The following is a 22,980-nucleotide window of genomic DNA, read 5'->3' as shown; positions in this document are numbered from 1 at the left end:
ATTCATCATTCCAGGAGGTGCCAGTAAAGCTTCCCCATCAGAAGTTTAATTAGAATCACTCTTTGCTTAAATTATAGGCACCATGGTGAGTTACTTTCAAGTAGAGTTTCAAATGCCTAGTGTAGTACAGAACCCTAGTTTCTCAGAATTTAATCAGTAACTAAGCAAGCAATATAACTTTGAATTTAATTTTTAATAGAATGCAGAAAATGCCCAATTTCTATGATGTTTCTATCATATGTGTCTCTGTGTGTGTATACCAGATATCTACCATAGTTCTCTGAACTAGCTAGCATTTGGAGCCCCATGAATTGAACACTAGCACTTATGTCACCGTTCAAAGGAAGGGTTACCCACTAAAGCTCTGTTACACTATGGCATTCTGTGTCTTTGAAATGTTTTAGCCTGATAATTGGACAGGAAGCTCTATTTCCTTTTTTTTTTTTTTCAGTTTTCTTTCTCTTCTTCTTTACTCTAATTTAAGTAAGCTCTCTGTTGACTGACTTAGGCATGTTTTACTTTGGGAACTTCTATGTTGTTTTATTTCATTTAGTTTACATATACAAATCACTTGAGGCCTTAAGGAATGATCTGTGTTTTTGTCCATAGAGACCATGATAGACTCAAGAACTCTAAAGTGTCCTGAGCTTTGAATTTTAATTTTCTCTTTTTATTTATTCTTCTCTCATACAATACATTATGGCCACAGCCTTCCCTCTCTCCAACCCTCCCAGTCTTTTCTTCACCTGCCCTCTCTTCCAGATTCCCTTTTTCTCTGTCTTCTTTCAGAGAAGGTCAAGACGCCAAGAGACAACAACCCAACATGACAAAATAAGACAAGGCAAAATTCTCACATCACAGACAAGGCCAGACAAGGCAAGCCAGCAGGAGGAAAAGGGTACTAGAAGCAGTCACACAAGTCAGAAACACACCTTTTCCTACTATTAGAAGGCCCACAAAAACACTAAGCTGGGAGACATATCTATATGTGCAGAGGACATAGTGAAGACCCATAAAGGCTCCGTGGTTGCTGCTTCAAACTCTGTGTGTCCCTATGAGTCTTGCTTAGTTGATTCTGTGAACCCTGTTCTTTTGTCAACAACCCCTCTGACTCCCACAATCCTCCTTACCCTCCTCTTTGGGATTCCCTGAGCTCTGCCTAACATTTGGCATGACTTTTCCAAGTAGCACATTGCACTTGTGTGCACTTTATGAAAAAAAAATTGATATAATTATATATTTATATTTTAATTTAAAGTAAAACAAATAGAGAATAAAGTTAAAAATTGCATGTAACATTTTAAGACAAGAGTAGTGTAGCCTATGGAACAGACAAGAAGATTTTAGGACACCATCCCGCCCCTTATTTATTTACTTATCTATCTATCTATCTATCTATCTATCTATCTATCTATCTATCTATTTATTTATTTGAATTCTATGGGAAAAATACAAGAGAAACAAGGGTTAATATTTTTGAGAATTTTAAGTAAATATCACTTCTTCTATACATGGACCAATGCCCCTTTTCCCCACACTTTCACAAATCAGTGTTGCTTCCAACTTTAATGTAAGCAGTCTGATGGGTGTTAAAATATGACCATAAGGCCAACGTTTGTTTGAAGTTGTTTGACATCAGGAGATAAAAGTTTTATTTTTAGCACTGTCTTTGAATTCTCTAACATTCACTCAACGCTTTGAAAAGAAAGTGTGGGTGTTTGAGATCCTTAATCAAGCCATCTCTGAGAGTACCAACTGACTCATCCACTGTTTTCAAACTTACAAACTCTGCTTTTAATTTGAAATAGGCACCTGGTGTCAGATACCATCTTGGTAATAGCATTCTATCTGTGATGAATATATGTGGCAGATCTCTTGTCAACTTTCTGTGTTTATCATTGTATCTATTTATAATGGTTTCTGTCCACAATGTTCTAGGAATTCAACCACATTTTCCATCCATTTTCTCTTTAGAAGCTATTCTGTAAGATTCCTTCTATTGCCTGTTCATCTGTCAGCACAAATTCTTTCCTTAAAGGAAGAAAAAAGGCTTTAATTGAGTTCAACTGATAAAGAATTCATTAAAGGACAGTGCACAGAATATAAAATCACCAAGTAAGTTAGAGAAACATTTTCTTCTGCAATAGAAGTAGTAAAAAAAAAATAGAAAAAAAATTCCATAAATCTTATTTAGTGGTGCCATCACTGTTAAAAGGTATGGGCAGATTGCAATAGATACTACTATTTCTGGTCACCTACTATTCCCATGATCCTCTGAGAGAGAAGCTCTAAATCCAGAAGAATTAAATTGAATCCACAGCTTAGAAAATCCACTCACTCTGTAGTTTCAAGGGCACTGTGAAGGTTAAGACCAAGCAGAAATATAATATAATCAGAAAAAAAAAAAACATGATCTGTTTTTAGAAAGCTGCTAATGACTTAGGATCTGCTCTATGTTTACACGCTTAATTTTCATGCAATTTTGTAGCTTCATAAAATTGCTTATGAGCCAGATATCATTTATTTAAACATCATTATAGTTTTTTGTCAGTTTCATATAAACTATACTACCAACTCTGTTAGTATCTTTTGAATAAACTTGCAATGATATATGGTCACCTCTGGTTGTAACAGTGGCATAATGGAGAACTTGGAAAATTTTGTTTGGAGATCCATCCTTCAAATATTTCCTTGGAAATGTTTGGAGACGATAGTATATAAAATTGAAAACAGTACAAACAAACGAATAAAAGGCCACATGTTGTAGATGTAATCTTAAAAGTTCTTATTAATAACATCAAACCCAAGGCCAGTTATTGGGGTCAATGCTGGTAGATCAGAGAGACAGAAGAAGCCACAGCTACCTCACCACACCAGATCCTCAGCTGGTCTTGCTTCCTCAGACTGGAGGCCTCTGAGTCCTCATCCAGAACTGGTCTCAGGTGAATTGCTGCTCAAAAGCCTGAATGCTTAACCAGGCCAAATGCTTAACCAGCCAAAATGCTTCTAGTTTCTGGTCCTCACACCTTATATACCTTCCTGCTTTCTACCACCACTCCCTGGGATTAAAGGCGTGCATCACCATGCTTGGCTGTATCCTTGAACAGATGGATTTCTGCCTCTGGAATGCTAGGATTAAAGGCGTGTGCTAACACTGCCTAACCTCTGTGTTTAATATTGTGGCTGCTCTGTCTCTGACCCCAGATAAGTTTATTAGCATGCACAATATTTTGGGGAATACAATACCACAACATGTAGTTGCAATTATGGTGTGGATGTGAAAGTCAAGAAAACAGTGTTAGTGCTACTGAATAAGAAAGTTACTGCCACAAAACAAGAAGAAGGTGCATTAGAGGGTGATCTGGGTTGCAATTACAGTGAGGGACAAGGAAGAATAATTTGAAATTAAAATGTCAGCTTTAGATCTAGGACTTAATAAGTATCTGATTTTTTTTATCATGGTTACCTATGGTAAACTAAAACAAAAAGAAATTATTATGTAAAAATCCAGTCACTGTCGGATGCATTTGCTCATGTAAAGATTGAGTACAAGACTATGTTCTGTATAAGAAACTATGGCTTGTTTTATCATCCCACTGCACAATTTTGTTATACAAGGGATTGACACTAGTTTATATCAAAGTATCTTGTTACAGTTAAAAGGAGAGAAGGTTACACTGGAAAAACTAGATTACAAATATCAAAAAATTCAGACACAATCACTATTTTTATTAAAAGCAAATGTTTACATAAATTCTTCATATACATCTTCAAAGTTATTTACCTCTCTTTTTATTTTAAGTAGGCTGTGTATGTATTCTCTTTACTTATTTCAGATTCATATATTTTTCTGTTGCCAGCCTATTTCTAGGATTTCACTATAATTAAAATTATCCATATTGTATTGTTGTTTCTATTGACAAGAAAACTTCTACTAGTGGTGATTGATTTATCAAGCATACATTCATAAGTATGTGTCTATATATCATTAAGCATAATTTGTTTTCATTTGTTTATTACACTTGAAATATTTTAAAACATATAGAAAAGCTAATATTATTTGTGTATTATCACTTTAAACATTAATAAGGGTATAATATCCACAAAAATAGAAATCATAAAAGTCTTTTTTTCCTTCATAATCTTAAATACCTGCAGCTTTACTTTTCTATGAAATAAGCATCTGTTTAGAACTCTTTAGGTGCAGTTATAAATCAAGACATTGCTTCTCAATAGAAGAAAATATTTTACTTTTCAGGAAGCAAAGGATATGTATGCTGCTATCACTCTAAAATCTTTCCAATGTCAAAATGATTTGGGCAACTTTTTTTTGGAAAATATATCCCAAAGTAATTCTATTAAAAAAAAAACTTCTAAACTTCTATTGATCTTTGTGGATTTCACATTATTCATTCTGATCTCACTTATCTCCCAGTCCCCTCTCATCCACTCTTTTCCCTTACAACTTCCCCTGCAAAAAAAAAAAAAAAAAAAGTTAAATTAAAAAAAAAAATCAAAACCAAACATAACTAAGAAACAAAAACACAACAACAAGAGAAAGAGAGAGAGAGAGAGAGAGAGAGAGAGAGAGAGAGAGAGAGAGAGAGAGAGAGTTTCTAAATTTACTGAGATTGTATCAAGAGTAAACTTGAGTCTATATCAAGGGAAAGGCATTAAAAGCATGAAAAGTTACTCAGCTACTAAATATAATGAGCATGTCTATTGCCTTTCTTGTTCAGCTCATGGTTATGCAGTAATGTCAGTGAGATTCTGTGGGTATAGCTTCCAACATTAGGGACACAGTGTCAATAAATTTCCTGATCTTCTGGCTTTTGAAGTATGTCTACCCTTCTTTATCAATGACCCCTGAAACCTAACTGCAACAGTTGTATTTTAGATATACCTTTGGGACTGGGCTTCACAACTCTATATTGTAATTGGTTGTAGTTTTATATAATTGTCTCTTTTGCAAAGATATTTTTTTATTTATTTATGTATTTTTTTCTTTTCTTTTCTTTTTTTAAGACAGAGTTTCTCTGTGTAGCTTTGCAGCCTGTCCTGGAACTCGCTCTGTAGACAAGGCTGGCCTTGAACTCACAGACTGTTTGCGATTAAAGGCACGTGTCACCACTGCCCAGCAGAGTTTTCTTGATAACAGATGAGAACATCACTTACCTGTGTGTATAAGGACAAATATTTAGAACATAGTCAAATATGTGCTGGTTCAACAAATTGATGGTTGGAAGTTTACCTCTAAGTTCTATGGCTTCTCTAGCCCTGGGTAGTTGGATAAGTTTTCAGTACTAGTCTTTTTTTAAACTCGTGTTGAGCAACTTTAAGTTCAATTTGAGAGTTATTGGTTACTTCCAGAGTATGTATAATCCTACTGCATCCTTCGTGTTAGTTGGCCTTGTTGATAGTTATTGTTTATAGGCATCATAGGCTGGGTAGGACTTTTGGTAATCCAGGGAAGATAACACCAATTACAAAATCAATTTGAAAAAGTCAGCCCTAAAAACACACCTACATTTAACTTTAAACAGACCAAGCGGGTTGTATTTCTGTATTTTGGAAAATATACATATGTAATACAGTAATGAAAAAGTAAGGCATGAATTTTAAAGAAACATGGAGAGATAAATAGGATGGTTAGAGGCAGAAAAAGAAAGGAAGAAGTGACATGATTATATTATAATCTCAAAATATAAAAGAAATAATTTAAAAATCAAGTAACAACTAAAGCCAAACTTACTTTAGTAGAGAAGACGCAGCATCCAAGTGATTAACACTGTGCCTGCTTAGGAACTGAAAACGTTTTACAAGGTTATCTCCTAACCTCTTCTCATTGCCTCCACAGAGTCCATTTATGCAATTCATTCCCTCTGTAATATTCTTTATTTTCAGTGAATTAGTTTTGTTAGGAGACTGAAGCTGACTATACATTCTAATAGCCCAGATGCTCATTAGCATGCTTTTCTTTGTTGTCTCTGTTGTTATCTTTTTATCACTGGAAACAATACTGTAGAAGGAACACAAATAGCCAATAAGTATTTTAAAGTTGTTCACCATCTATAACCAACAGTGAAATGAAAACTAAAATTACTTTGAATTTCCATCTAAGAGACAATAAATAATTCTGATAAGGACATGGGAAAAGAACCCTTATACAATGTGGTTGGGAGTATAAACTAGTGTAGGCAATATGGAAGTCAGTATATACTTTTTTTCATTGTTAAAAATGATCCCGGATATGACCCAGTAGTATTTCACCCAATGTAGCTAGAGTTTTCCTGCCTGGCCCACAGTCAGGACAAATCTCTGACACCCGCCAGTCCCACAGCCACTCAGACCCAACCAAATAAACACAGAGACTTATATTGCTTACAAACTGTATGGCCGTGGCAGGCTTCTTGCTAACTGTTCTTATATCTTAAATTAATCCATTTCTATAAATCTATACCTTGCCACATGTCTTGTGGCTTACCGGGATCTTTACATGCGGCTTGTCATGGTGGCGGCTGGCAGTGTCTCCCTCACCCAGCTTCCTGTTCTCTCAATTCTCCTCTCTGTTATTCCCGCCTATACTTCCTGCCTGGCCACTGGCCAATCAGTGATTTATTTATTGACCAATCAGCAACACATTTGACATACAGACCATCCCACAGCAACCCAACATATACACAAAGGATTCTGTGTCCTATCACAGAGATCCTTGACTAGCCATGTTTATTGATGCATGAATTTTCACTAAAGTTAAGAAAAAGGAACCACCCTAAAGATCCATCAGCATTTGGGTGCATAGTGAAACCATAATATAAAGTCACAATCAGAATTTGTTAAGCTATAAAGAAGAACAAAATTATGAAAATTGCTAAAAGATAGATGGATCTGCAAAATAGTGTATTTAAGTGATTTGATCCAGGCTCAGAGCTCAAACATCACATGTTCTCTCTCATACATAGATTCTCGACTTTAGTGGATCTGTGTACATACATAGGTGAAAGTAGAGTACAACATATGAAGTTAGAAAGGGGACTCAAGAGGGGGAAAAGAAGTGCTTAAGGGGGGGGTGCAGGAATAGGGTGCATGAGGCAGAGAAGCAGAAGGAAGGCTACACTAGAAGCAGATGTGTAAATTACAGTAAGGGGGATGAGTTAGAAGATACAAAGGAGAATCAACAAAACTAATTTTGTTTGCAAATGACATAACAGAGCATAATAATTTATGTGTTAAAAAAATACAGAGTATGGTTAAAAACCAGGCATGGCAGCCTGCTTTTGTAATCCCAGTATCATAAGGCTAAAGCAGAATGATCACATGTTTACAGGCAGCCTACACTGTTTACTGAGGGCTAGGCCAGTCTTCACTATACACTGAGACTATCTCCAAAACAAACAAAAAAAGAATGTTATCACACATCCTACCATGATCAGGGTAGTACATTTAACAAAAGGATCACATTGCTCCCAATAGTAGTAATGTCAAGATAACAAATCCTGCCTTAAATCTTGGAAATTTTTGAAGAGTGTAAAAATTCCTGTGTGTTCCATTGCTGTGAGATAACGCTTTTGTACACTGGTTTAATAAAACACTGATTGGCCAGTGTCGAGGCAGAAAGTATAGGTGGGATAAGAAGAGAGGGGAATTCTGGGAAGAGGAAGGCTGATTCAGGAGACACCAGCCTGCCATTCAGGGAGCAGCATGTAATGGCACACAGGTAAAGCCATGGAACACCTGGTAACACATAGATTAACAGAAATGGGCTAAGTTTAAATGTAAGAGCTAGTCAGTGGTAGGCCTGAGATAATGGCTGAGCATTTTTAATTAATATTAGCTTCTGAGTGATTATTTTATAAGTGGCTGCAGGGTCCGTAGGACTGGGCAGGACCAAAGAAAACTTCAGCTACAGGAAAACTTCAGTTACATTCTATCCAAAACTTTAAATTCATTTAAGGATTTTTGGCAATGTTTGTGTTTGTTTATTATTTTTTTTGCTGAGTTAGTGAGTAGGATTGTATTACTTTATAGAGCAAGAGTATATCTGTCCTCTTCTTTTTGAACTTCCATCTTTCCCTTCATCAAACCTCTTAATCACTGCTCTAACCTCTGGACATGTTATTATGCATTTACCTCTTTAACTACAAAGTTTTCTACATAGTATTAGAAATTAAGATAAAATATCTTCTGGCATCCCTAATTCTTCTTCGTTGTCTTATCTTTCTGTTTATGTAATATTGATTAATGTAATAACTCCTGTGTTCTGTTCAACTATAATTTCTTTAATCTATAAATATTAATTTTAATAAATGCCAAAATGAGATAAAATATTTGTGATGACATTTCCAGGAAATCTATTCAGTTCTCAATAAAACAGCTATCAAAAATTTAAGATGCTGTTGTAGCATTTGAAAATAATGCATATCATTAATTAGTCATTGTTAAAAATGAGATGAAAGGTTTACTCACACTTGCTGTCATAGATTGAAACATCTGTATGTTCTATTCACAACAGGTGTTCAATAACTGTTGTGGGTGACTGTCAATGGTGGCTCCTAATGACTTCATAATGAACTAATTATTCATGTGTCATGTTAAAAACTGTTTCACAGAGATCATGCACTGATGATTTTCAGTAGATACACACTCTTGCAAACACTCAAGTAAGATAAATAATTTCTACCTTATAATGTTCTTTAACCTCAGTCAATTTTCCTGATTTAGGTCTTTTACCAATACTGTGATGACAATGAATGCAATTATAAATTCATGCCCACAACACAATAAAGTTTTATCAGAAGAGTCAAAGATGACTATGAAATGAATGATTAGTTTTCAAAGTAGCAGCATCTGCTCTGTGAATATCCAAGGAGTGTGTTCCAATTTCCACGCATCAATTCTTTATTTAAAAGAGGATATTTCTCAAAAGAGACATATGGAAGCAAACAAATGCACACTATTGTCAAACCAAAACTTTGATATTAATTTATTATTTATATTCTGCTTATTTAAAAGGATGATTTTAAACATATCTAGTGCAAATATACTACAAAGTTTCCTCCAATTACATTTGTGCTATTGAAAATATCTTCCCTTTGTTTTACTCTTTCTTCTTTTTCAAGTAATAATCTATATGCTGAATATCCAAAAGATGTGATATTTAAGTAGGCTGGGCTTCAGTTATGAACAACACCTACCCCAAAACATGTATAAAATTTGTGACCTGAATAAATTTTTCAAATATTTTTATTAATTCATTAAGATATTCACAAAGTGTATTTTGATCGTTTTCACTGAACTCCTCGCAGAAACATCTCAACATAACTAGTCACTCAACTTGTGTTCTATTTCTATCTTTCTCATTTCAAACAGTTTTCTTTTGCCTAGTTACCCTTGAATATTGGGTCTGCCCTGGAATGTGGTGATGTACCATTACAGAAAACTGTCACTTCTCTCCTGGCAGAGCAAACGTCAATAGCTCATCAGGAGGTATTTTGCTGGCTTCTGGCTTGAGCTTGTACAGATTATATCCATGTTTTCATATGTGTGAGTTCGTATGTACCACTGCCCTGTTGTGACCACAATACAGCTGAATATATATGCAACCTCTGGTTCATACCGCCTGTCTTCTCCCTTTTCCATGAAGATCCTTGAGCCTTGAAAGAGGAAGGGTGACATACATGTGAAGCATGCCAGAATCACTTATTCTCTATTTGTTGTCTAAATGTTAAGCTTCTATGTTAGTTGTCATCCACTGCAAGAAGCTTCTCTGTAGAGTTGAGATCCATTGATCCATGGGTATACCACAGGGTCAATAAATCATGTTAATACCTGGTCTATTTAGCATGATAATACTAGTAGGTTCTCCTGTAGGGTCTATAATTATCTAGCCACCATTCCTGGTCAGTTTTACAGTGCCAGATAACAATTCTTCCTCCTATAGTGGTCCTTACACATAGGTAGAAGATGCTTATATGGCACTAGTAGGCAAATGTGGTTAGGAAGTTTGTCATTTTTACTCACAGGATTCACAAAAGGGTAAAATTTTGATGAGAAGGGTTGTGGGAAAAAACAAGTGTGATGAGACTGTATTATATAAAAAATCTATTTTCAATTAATAAAACAAAAAAGATTAAGTTTAAGATTACTTTTCTCCTCAAATAGTGTCCATAGTACCTTCCAGCAGTATAAAAGTTAGTCAGTGGAGATGATGGTTCCAGGTCACTACTCATGTTTGTTTATCGTACTTTAGACTCAAGGAAGTGATGTCTTCAGAAAAAAGGTCTTAAACTTAAATTCTGAAGGGTAACCAAGAGCAATGAAAATATTCTATAATGTTTGAGGTCTATGGAGTTTAATTATTTGGAACAGTAAGATAGTAATGTTATATAAGTTAATCTATGCAACAGACTATGACTGGCTTAATTATTATGGCTGAATAATATATATGTATATCATGGTGTGTATTTGAGTGTCTGCTAAAGGACAATTTGCTTGTTTCTCCCTTTGAATATGATGTCATCTATTTCGTTTGTTTACATAATAAACAGATCCTCTATATCATTTGTTTTCCTGTAACATGAACTCTGTGTGTGTGTGTGTGTGTGTGTGTGTGTGTGTGCATGTGTACTTGAAGTAATGTGTGCAGTATATGATCATGAGTACATATACATACATGTACACATGCAGAGACTAGAGGACAACACCTGATGCCCTGGGTTATTACTCTCCGTCTTATTAAATAAGACGTCTGCTACTGAACCTGGAGTGAGGTTGGCAGCCAGCAATCCTCAACCAACCTACTGTATCTGCCTCACCCTCCCCATTGCCAAAGTTATGTATGTACACATGACCATGACTGGCTTTTTACATGGGTTTTGTGCATTGAAACTCAGGTTCTCATGCTTTTGCTGCAGTATTCTTACCTGCTGAGCCATCTCCCTGGCCATTATATAACATCAACTGCTATTTTTCTTGAAGGTTAATCATTTACTTGATATGAAAGAAATATCATGTATGATATTTGTTGATAGAAAGGTAATAGCCAGTGGAGGAGCTTTAAATATTCTAATTGACTTTTTTCTTTTATGCACACGTTTTAAAATGGTATGTCATGAGAAAGGAATAGAATCAATGGGAGAGAGGAGCACAGCTGAATATTAAAATCGTCTACTTAAAATGTTCTTTTAAGAAGGCACAGTAATAAATCTTGTAAATATTTCTCTAGTGATTTACTGAATATATAGGGAAGTTTTCTTTAATACACACATAGAATTATTTACACTAATACCAAATATGAAAGTCAAACATATATCAGATATTATAAAAATATTGTTCAAATAACAGCAAAGGCAGAATACAGAAAACAAATTGGATTTAAATTTTCTGCCTAAATTATTGTTCTCATCTAAGTTATTTTTATACTCTTTCATGAAACATATTTCTTAAGAAGTTCAAAAAATAACATCTTAAAACTTCCCAAAGCTCATTTTTTATTAGTTTGTTAGTCACAACTATTAAACTTGTAGTATTTTTAACTATGTAGGATTTGTTTTGGCTGCAGGGAAAAATAATCATCTTATAATTAAAATGTTGAATTTTCTCATTTTTCAGATGAATTCAAGTTCTTCATGAAAAGACTACCCATGAATTATTTCCTCAACACATCAACCATAATGCACTTGTGGACAATGGATTCTAATTTCCAGCGCCGCTATGAACAACTGGAAAACAGCATGAAGCAGCTTTTCCTGAAGGCACAAAGAATTGTACACAAGCTCTTTAGCCTTAGCAAACGGTGCCACAAACAGCCCCTCATCAGCCTGCCGAGACAGAGGTAAGACGGGGGCAGCATGACAGCTGTGCTTCTGATCTCACAGCACAGTTCTGAGTGCAGGTGTGGTGGTGCCCAGTGCACAGCGTTGTGCTTACTAACAGAGTAGATTCTCTCCTCTCAAAATAATGCATTTCTGTGGTTTCTAAGGAATAATACAATGGGGAACATGTACGTGGATACTTCTTGTGTTTTCTTTTTTCTGTTACTGTAATGAAGGATTCATTCTACTTTTTTTTTATGGTAGTCAGTTTATAACTCTACTTAGGCAAACACAATAAAAGACAAATCCCCACAGTTAAACTGGGAGCACCTGAAGTAGGCAAAAGATGCAAACAGAAATTTCTCCATATGTAATTTTATAATAAAACAATTAAGGGTTTATGTCCTATTGCAAGTATTTGGAAATTCATATATATAATCATATTCTAGTCCATAATTTTAAATCAATAGATTTCTAATGTTTAATATAAAAAATGAAATACTTAAGTATTTGTTGCTGAGGTTATTTGGAAAAACAGATTTAAAAGTTTCAAATTTAAGACATTTTCACAGATTGCTGGAATAAAAATCTTATACTTATCTATTTGAAGTCTGGTTAAACATACCTTGAAAAGAAAGTATACAACACTAAAATACACATTTTAGCACTATTTCTGGTATGAATATGTTAAAGCTTTGAATTGATGCTTACATAGTTAATTAGAGAAATCTATAGCATAGATATCTTAGAATGTTTAAAAATGTACCCTTCAGAATAAACCTCTGTTAAAAGGATTTTGATTTAAAGAGAACACAATGGCATTTTCCATAGTTTTATGCTGTACTTCAAGTATGAAGAAATATATGCCATCTGAATTGAAGATTACTTTTTATTATACATGAAATATATATATCAATGGGCATTTACCATGTATAATCCCCATCTGTCTATAGGCTATGTATACCTACAAACTTGTAGAATGTACTATTTGTCTCCATAGATTTGCCCATTCAGAGCTTTTGTATAAAAGGAATTGAATAATATGTGGTCATTGTGTATTACATATATGTCAGTTTTTCTAGCCATTCATCATTTGGTGGACATTACTGCTTTTCCACTGAAAATTTTGACTGATGCATCTATAAACTTTTTTGTACTTATTTGCTGTTGTTGTGAGCATGCGTTTTCAACCATCTTGAGAACATACTACAGTAGGCATTTCTGAGTAACAAGGTAATTCTATTTGTAACATTCTGTACAATCTCCTGAAACTCTTTATGTTGTGTTTCTGACGTAGATGATGATAACAATGATGATGATGATGATGATGATGATGATGATTAGTATTTGGTTTTTTGAGACAAGGTTTCTTGGTGTAACTGCCGTGGCTGTCCTGGAACTGGCTTGGTAGAACCAGTTGGCCTCAAATGCACAAGATCCACTTGCCTCTGCCTCAACGTGCTGGGATTAAAGGTGTGTGCCACCACCACCAGGCCATGTATGATTGTTTTAATTTTACTTCTCACAAATGACATCACCTCTCACTTCATATTTTACCAAAAGGTGTTGATTTCTATTGTTTAATTATAAAGACCTGTCTGTGTGAAGTGGCACTGAAAATGTGTGTGTGTTTACACTTTTATATTTTCTGAATATACTTCCATTATCCTGCATGAATTTTTTCACTCTCTCATTTGCTTAGCTTTTTTCTTTTTCTCATTTCATTGTTTCATTCTATTTTTCTTTTCTGTTTCTTTCTTCATTACTTACTTTGTTTTCTTTTTTTGTGTAGTTTCCCGTTTTAAAGGTGTGACTGTAGGGAGAAAATATACTGATTAAGAACCCCTAATTTTTTAATACAAAATGTTCACATCAAAAACTTCCCTTGTGATTATTAATGTCAGTTGTTATTTTATTTTTATGTAAGATAATTTAATTCGTTTGACATACATTTTTAATATATCTGTATACAATCTATTAATGTAATTTAATAAGGAATTATGGTCAAAGAAAGAATTCTTATTTAACTATAATCAATTTTATCATTTTTGCATGTGGAATAATATCAATTTTTAAAAAGGAAATATAACAAAGTGAAAAGGACTTGGAAACTAATTGCTAAGTTTGATTATAATAATTTTGATTTTAACATTCAGTTTATGATAATCAGAGTTGAATAAACACAAACATATATATGCATTTACATATATTGGGAACATAAGGAGTATTTGAACTAGTGGGATGACAATATTCAGTATAAACAAATGATGCCATGGTAAATATATATGCACATTTTCAGGTACATGAATGGGGTGATTGGTGAAACAAAACTATCTTCATATGGTATAGTAATCTATATAAGAATTCAAAGTAAATTTTAATTAAAACATAAGTTTAAAATATAAATAGGCTTTATGAGTGCCAAATGTATAAGGAAAATAAGAGAAGCTAAAAACTGAATATATACAAAGAATTTGGAATAAAATAGATATATGTGATGGAACAAAATTCATCACAGTATAGATAGACCTTTATTTTCTAAAATTTATAACGTAAAGGGTAAGGTCACCTCCAAATTTTCGTGGATTACTATTTAATTCGTGTAATTATTGGGTGGTACATTTCCTAAAGCACATTCAGAAAGCAGTGCAGACTTCTAGACAATTGAAATATTGCTTTGAAATTGGATTTTTCCCCCATCAACTGCTAAAAACAACTACAACAGGGAAAGTTTTATTTCTATTTTTTTTTATTTTTCTATTACAATGGAAAACTATAAAATGCCAATCAGAAAATGTGCACTCCAGTGCATTAGTGGTGTACAAAATGAGACTGTAAATCTCTGGGATTGTTTTAAGAGATGTTTGAAAGAGAAACTGAACAAGTTAACAACAACTGCTATAATACAGTTGCGTTACATATTTGCAGATATGTTTATATGTGTATATATGTTTTCAACATACTATTGATAGGGATGGCCAAAATTCATATATATGAAAACAAAATTGCTCAAGCACTCCTTTGATTTTATGCCCAGCTACAAAATTGAATTATTTTCAAGAAGTCACTCAACTTTATTCTTTCTGCCTTTAACCTCCTGAGCCAGTTTGCTTTCTGATGCTCTGACCAAATTAAAAGGGGAGAAAAGGATTGATTCACTTACCATCACAGAGGAAGGTCAAGCCAGGAACTCAAGGATGAACTGGAGGCAGGAACTGTGGATAAATGCTTCTTTATTGGCTCTTTCTCGGTTTTGCTCTCTTTTAGCTTTCTTCTACAGCCCTCTCCCACAGGCCTAGCGTTTGTGTTGCCCACAGTTGGATAAACACTGCCACAACAAAAAATGAATCAGGACAGTTCCTCACAGATGTAGTCATATTACAAGCTGATCAAATTCTTCAATTAAGCTTCTATCCTCCCTAGTGACTCCAGGTACTGTCAAGTTGACAATAAAATCTAAGCAAAACATATTGGATTCAGGTACAATTCAAAATTGTACTGTTATTATGGACTAAGAGGAATAAAAATACCAATAACTCATAAATTAAACAGGAAGAATTTACAGTGTCTAGAATGAGAAAAATTGATCAAAGTGTGAGAATGCCGAAATAAACTATATATGTTAATGTGGCTACAGAGGCTATCAGTGTCCACTGGAATGTTCTAAGGAGGCGGGTATTTACTCTCAATCTAAAGAACAGATCTGAAGTGTTTTGGTATAGGGACACTTTGGTACTCTCAGAAATTATTGAGTAGACTAATGGCATTTTGAAATTTAAATATGTAAATGGGTTTATATATGGACACATCCATGAAAAATAATTTTATATATGTATATGTATAAATTGAAATATAATAAAATTTAAAGTTGAGAGACACTTAGACGTCTTTACTAAAATCACTGGAGAGAGCAATAATAAACACAATATTTTTGTTATACATATCACTTAAGTTTGACTGATTTTTCCACATTTAGGTTATGACTTGTTTGTTGTAACTGAGTTTTCAGAGCTGTTATCTATGCAACATTCTAAACTGTACTTGTAGCAATCTATAGACTTTTTTGCAGCAATGAGCATTGTGATAGTCTTTCCAGATGGTTGGTAATAATATTTTTGACTAAACACTAAAATTCAATAGCTAGTAATGTAATATGAAATCTAAATGATATCATTAGCCTTTTATATCAACTAGACAAAACATTTTGTCCATCTTGTACTTTGAATTGATTTTCTACCCACAGAAAGGAAACCATACATTAGTTATTTGGAAAATATTTGCTCACTTTGCTACAAATATCTCCAAATCATTGTCATGAGAATATAGTAAAGCATCTGAATTTTTACTATTGTTATTGGACTTTACATTTCAGGAAGATGTCAGTTTCATAGTAAAAGAAACAAGACTTCCAAATTTCTCATCTTTAAAATTATAATTTTATTATTGACATTGAATATGACACTTGTTTATCTTGATGTGACAGCCTCATTCATTTCTATTTTAGCATCAGATGCTCTATGTGTTCAAGTTTGAATAATAATAATTTTTATTTTAAGTTCTGTCAAATAAAAAAGATAAATATCTACACTTGTAATTCATAGTTGCATGGTGCTTTCCTTAGCAACTTCTACAACTTAGTGTCTAGCATAGGTGCTCTATTTCTCCACTGATTTTTAATATACATGGTTATGCTACACAGAGTAGCATGAAAATTCTTAATCAATAATATTATTAAATAATGAAAATTCTTTTTGTTATGTAAGCATATCCCAATATAAATATACACTAACTAACAAATTTTGGGCACATCTTCTTATAATATGTCTTAAGCAAGAGGTTACCCACAGATGGTTTGTGGCCAAATAATGAAATTGTAAAAACCATGCAAAAATTCTTAGCATTCTTTGAAAATTATTTTAGCCTGTATATTACTTATATTATCTCTTCCATATCTTATTCCTCTATCATGGATATCTATAGGTGGAGAAATTATTCTTTGAGATTGCTGATCATTTTTTTTCCTTTCCAAAGGGACTTAATAAACCCAAATGATGAATTGTCCCTTGTTGTCTTCCATTGCCAAAACAACTATATGAATTCGGCCTAGGCATGTGCTGCATCAGGCATATAGCCTCCCTTTGCTTTTAAGAGTGACACATAATAAATTCTGATCAAATGTAAGTAATATAAACAAACTGAAGACATACATTACAGTTTAAATCAGTCCCTTAAGAACAGGCAGGTAAGTATCATCTCTCTTTTTCTTCTTCCTTGATTAAAAAGCATACATCATAGTTGCAGGTGAAAGTTGATATGAAGACACTAGTTAAGAAGCACAAAGCCCTATTTCTTTGATGATAACATGTTTGAATTATTTGTGTTGATACTGTTATTTTAGAGGGGAATAAAAATCCATTTGTCTCAGTCATACTTATTTGACTTATATAACTATATCCAAATTTGCATTCCAACAATAAAAAGACCTTACTGAATGGCCTCTAAATCCTTTAATATCACAAAGCCTACAATATAATTAAACCTGGCATTTATATATTAATACAAGGGACTTTTGCCCAAAGCAGCTTCATATGAAACTGTATAAAGATTTTTATGATTTTTTTGTGCATGATTTGCAGAAGAATATTTTTATCGTTGAATTTTATCTACTCTGTGATGACTCACAGGAATATTCTAAAAAAAACCCCACTAAGTTATAGATTTAAAGAATATCCTTTTTAGATTTCTTCCATTTTTTTCTAAGAAAATTTAAATATATAGCACCTAAGAAATACCCAATTCAATGACATTTAGTAAATAATTGCTTAATGTTTGAAAAACAGGTTACTTATTTTTTTTAGTTTATTCCATTTATTCTTTTTTATTTAAGAATTTTTTTATTCATTTTATGCACCAACTGCAGATCCCCCTCTCATCCCTCCTCCTACTCCCCCTAAGCCTCCCCCACCTGACCCTGGTGAGATGCCTTTGCTCAACTTGATGCAGGGAGGATGGGTTTGGTCCTGCCTCAACTGAATGTACCAGGGCTTTGCTGACTTCCCATGGTAGCCCTTATTCTTATACTATTATATGTAGACAATTCCTCAAATTTTTCCTTTCAATGTGTTTTATACTTAAATTTTCTCATAAAGATATTGACCTAGGTTTTTATAAGAAACACTAGGCTACTTGAATAGAATGTCTTAGTAGAATATATTTAAAGATAAAAGGGATTCAATTTATCTAGGAAGGCAGAAAAAATGGGGAATGGTGGTTATCTTAGTTAAGGTTTCTATTGTTTCAAATAGACATCATGACCATGGCCATTTTATTGGAGCTGGCCTATAGTTCAGATGTTTAGTCTTTTATCGTCATTGTAGGAGGCATGGTAGCATGCAGGCAAACAGGATACTGGAGAGATAGCTGAGTTTTCGACTTCTTGGATCCACAGAAAGCAGGAAGGGACCATGAGCCACTAGGTCTGGCCTGAGCTTCTGAAAACTCAAGGCCCACCCCCAGTGACACACTTCCTCCAACCAGGACACACCTATTCCAACAAGGTCACACCTCTTAAAATGCCACTACCTATGAATTTATGGGGACCATTTTCATTCAGACCACCACAGTGGTTTTATTCTTTCCTTGGCACAAGACAACTCAAATAAAATAAAAGTAGCCAAAGTTGACCTTTCATATACTACTTTATTACCAGCGATTGTTGGTGGAAAATAAACTCAATAACCAGAGATCTAAAATGTTCTTACCTCTCACTATAATATTTCACTCTGACTTTTCTTAATATAGTATTTCTTCACAATCTTTAATCAAAATAATCAAGACTATTTTCTTGGCTAGGATTTCTATTGCTGTGAAGAGACACCATAGCCATGGCAACTCCTATAAAGGAACACATTTACCTGGAGTGACTCACCTACAGTTTCCGAGGTGCTGCCAAGAGCAGACATGTCTCACTGTCCAGAAAGTCTAAGTTTTTAAAACACTTAAAATGCCATATTCCGTAGGTCTTTGAAGTGTTTGAAGATTACCTACCTAACTGAATTATATCTATGTCTACCTAGAAAACATGACTATAGTCTCTGGAAGGTTTGAAAATGCTGATGCTTTCCTTACCTGTTGCATAAAAAACAGGTGCATTTTTGAAGGAGTTATGATAGAGTTTTGTGGTAAGGAGTTGCAGGCAAATAACTGTTAAAAACTCTCCTTTAAAACCAACAACATAGGCCGGGCGGTGGTGGCGCACACCTTTAGTCCCAGCACTCGGGAGGCAGAGCCACGCAGTTCCAGGCTGGCCTGGAACTACCAAGTGAGTTCCAGGAATGGCGCAAAGCTACACAGAGAAACCCTGTCTCGAAAAACCAAAAAAAAAAAAAAAAAAAACACCAACAATGTTTGTCTGTCAAATGCTGCATTCTGTCTGTCACTTTAGGATAAGAAAATAAATGTAATATTATTTAAGTGAGAAACTTACAGAATAAAATTTTTTCCCCAAACCATGCTTACTTCCAGAAATAATACACTTAGAGAACCATGGTCTAACACTTTTTTACATACAACTTTTGCAGTTAGCTACAGTTGCAACACACTTCCACCAAACACAGACATTCCCTTCACAGACAAAAACAGTGATTACTACCCTTGTCTTCACAAACCCAGTACATACTTTCAGTTTTACTGCTGATCCATATTAAAACCAATTTTGTCTGTTTTCTTTTTCTTTCATAAGTCCATCTGGACATTCTGTGGAATCACTAATTTTCATTCTTTTCTTTTCTTTTCTTTTTTTTTTCTAAGACAGGGTTTCTCTGTGTAGCTTTGCACCTTTCCTGGAACTCACTTGGTAGCCCAAGCTGGCCTGGAACTCACAAAGATCCACCTGCCTCTGCCTCCCGAGTGCTGGGACTAAAGGCATGTGCCACCACCGCCTGGCTCATTCATATTTTTTAATCCTCAAAGAGAATACAAACTAAGCAGAAACACGAACTTCATTAACACATTTTATAATTACAAACAGAAGAATCTACATCTCTGATTCTTACAAAATACATTAGTGTCTTTTTCCTACTTTACAAAATATACTTAGGTCTCATATAAACAGTATTAGCAATCTCTATGTAATAAATGAAAACTAGATAAATTTATTAATATAAATTATTTCCCAAATTCTTCTTTATTCTATCCATGGTTCTCAACCTTCCTAATGCTGTGACCCTTTAATAGAGTTCCTAATATTTTGGTAACCCACAACCATAAAATTATTTTGTTGTTACTTCATAACTGCAATTTTGCTACTGTTGTAAATCAAAATGTAAATATCAGATATGTAGGATATCTTATATGCTATCCCTAAGGTTGTCATGACCCACATGTTGAGAACCACTGATCTAAATTATAGCATCAATAGGAATCAATCCTATTTTGTACTTAAAATAAACGTAGATAAGTTTTTCAAATAGTGCTATTTCATTTAAAACAAGATCAATGCTCTGAGGAATATCTATTGAGGTACTTTATATTCAGACAAATGCTCATTTGCCAATTCTATTTAGAAACAGGGAGATTCCCCTATTTTTATATGATATTTTACTATCCTCATGAGAAGATGAACACAAGAAAAATTCTTAGTTAATTTCTTGTGTGTACATGCACACACTATGTTATTAAAATGGTGTATGAGAAAATCAATTTTCATTTCTAAGTATTAAACCAAGAAACAGTTTTCTAAAACCGAATGGCTTTGTGAGTCAAGAAGGTAAAAATGAAATATTACCAAGATATATAGTACCACAAAGAGCTAACACTAGGAAAGTACCTTTGAAGTACTTGATTTAAGATGACAAACACAAGTTATAAAGAGAATGAATACATTCAAATATCAATGTCAATTGAAATGAAAAATCCTCCTTCTCACCATCTAGAAGCACATTAGAAATGACAAAAGAACATTAATGTAGCAAAGGAACACAGAGAAAATGAAGGTCAGCTTGTTGGGTATTCTATTGAACAAAGGCAGAAAGACTTCATGTAGCTTTCTCATAGGGGAAAAATGGATCAAGTCTGAGGTAATATCTTTTATTGAACTATAGTAAAATTAGTTCATACAATAGGAAAGTTTGCTATAAATGAATTGAAAATCAAGAGTATAAATAAAAGTAAAGCCTACCAAAGTGAAGGTATATATCTGTATATACATGTACACACACACACACACACACACACACACACACACACACACACACACACTCACTGCATTATCTTCAACTCACATACAATTTTATATATGCCAGTAAACTATATTTAAAAGATTAAGCACAATTCATAACTATGATGTAACATAATTCATTTTATAGGTCAACCACTGGAGTTATTTTTGCTCTATAGAGTTACTAAAAAAAGCACAAGAAGAAATAAGTACAGATTTTTTTATGAAAGACATATTATTGAAAACAAGCAGGAATGAAGGAAAAATTAATCAGCATAGAACTGTCACATCTGCTTATATAACAGATGGAGGGGTCATTTATTGTAATCAACAGTATCCCTTGATGTACTGCTACAAACACACCTATAGAAAAGGTGATAATTTTGGAGCAGACTCCCTACTGAGAACTGTCGTGTTAGATATTAACCAATGTGTGTTTAGCACAGACTGTATCAAACACTGTTCCAAACACTTTACATGTTTTTCCTAACCTAAAAGAATGCCAAATTTGGGTGGTGTCACTGCTCTAAGGATATGTTTGTGGCCTCTGAGCTGTAGCTACCCTGAACAGTCATGGTAAACCCACATTTCAAAGAACTTTGACATTGCGTTCAGTTTATAAACAATCATTGGGTCATGAAATAAAAAAGAAGGAAATAAAAATGTATTTGTAGGTATTAAAAATTACCGAGATTAAAACAAAAGTAAATGCAGTTGTCTATCACAGAAAAAAAGTGAGTGAAATGGCTAATCTAAATAAGGATATAAGATAAATAGCTCCGTGGTTAAAACCAGCCATTGCTCTTTCAGAGGACCTGGGTTTGGTTCTCAGAGCCCACATGGTGGATTGCAGCTATCCATAACTCTAATTCTGGAGCATTCAATACCTTTTTTAAAAATTCTGCAGTCACCAAGCACATATGTGGTATAAATACATACATACAGAAAAATATAGACATGGAGGAATGACTCTAAAAATTATACACACACACACACACACACACAGAGAGAGAGAGAGAGAGAGAGAGAGAGAGAGAGAGAGAGAGAGAGAGAGAGAGAAATATAAGAGACTGGTGGTATAATAAAGAACATAGGAAATTAAACTTACATATTTTACTAAGAACATGAAGGAAAGGAAACCAATGTATAAACTGCATAACAAAATTCCCAGAAGAAGAGAACGGATGTTTGGTAGAGAGTGTTTGGAAGCAAGAGAGGGATGGAGGGATGCAGAAAGAGGAGAAATATGGAGGTAAGCAAGTAGTAAGGAGTTATGTTAGAGGAGCCAAGGAGGGGGAAGGCAGAGGTGAGGAACAGCGGAAAAAGAGTAAATACAAATTAAACTTGATGTTTAAGAATTATATAGGTTGTTTCTATTTCACTGTCAATTATTTTTAACTAATTAATTTCAGATATCCTTAATTCAATAAGGAGTTTCCAGATTCTGCACACTGTTCTATCTCCTCTATTGTGTTTATGAGTACTAGGGGAAAGACCAAAGGTGTACAGTTCAGTGGCAGCATCCCATAGATGCAGTTCTAAGATGGAGAACCAGAACATTTGTTAATTATAGGCCCAGGCTTTTCCCTCTTTGTATTGCAGTAACTCAAGGCAGGCCAGCTAGTTCTGTTTCCTGGACTATAGCTAAACTCCATGAAATTTTATCTTTCAGCTGTAGGAGGGCCAGAAGAGGGGAGCCTGTAAGAATAGCAAGTAATGTAAACATACAAAGCCTCCAGAAAACAAACCAATTAACTATATATGGTAACCTTGTATCTAACTTTTCCTTCTAGGAATGTGACGGCATAACCAAATACATTAAAAATTAGAGTAGGGAGAAAAATCAGTGGGATGATGAAAGGGAAAATTTTGACTTGAAAACTATAAAATAATATATGAATAAATTAAAATATGCTTTGATACATGAAAACATTACATGATGTTTAAGCC

The 22,980-nt window shown here is 34.0% G+C and overlaps 1 protein-coding gene across 1 annotated transcript in view; it reads left to right on the top strand.

The window, feature by feature from the left end:
- Window positions 1-22,980, top strand: part of Brinp3 (BMP/retinoic acid inducible neural specific 3) — a 113,656-nt gene that overhangs the window by 45,050 nt on the left and 45,626 nt on the right. Inside the window, exon 2 of the mRNA XM_059280602.1 lies at window positions 11,611-11,833. Coding sequence (XP_059136585.1) covers window positions 11,611-11,833 — 223 coding nt within the window. The remainder of the gene's footprint in view (window positions 1-11,610; window positions 11,834-22,980) is intronic.

This window comes from Peromyscus eremicus, chromosome 15, assembly GCF_949786415.1.
Source record: "Peromyscus eremicus chromosome 15, PerEre_H2_v1, whole genome shotgun sequence".
Taxonomy (NCBI): Eukaryota; Metazoa; Chordata; class Mammalia; order Rodentia; family Cricetidae; genus Peromyscus; species Peromyscus eremicus.
The sequence above is the reverse complement of the archived record's forward strand: the minus strand, read 5'-3'. Positions and strand labels throughout refer to the sequence as shown.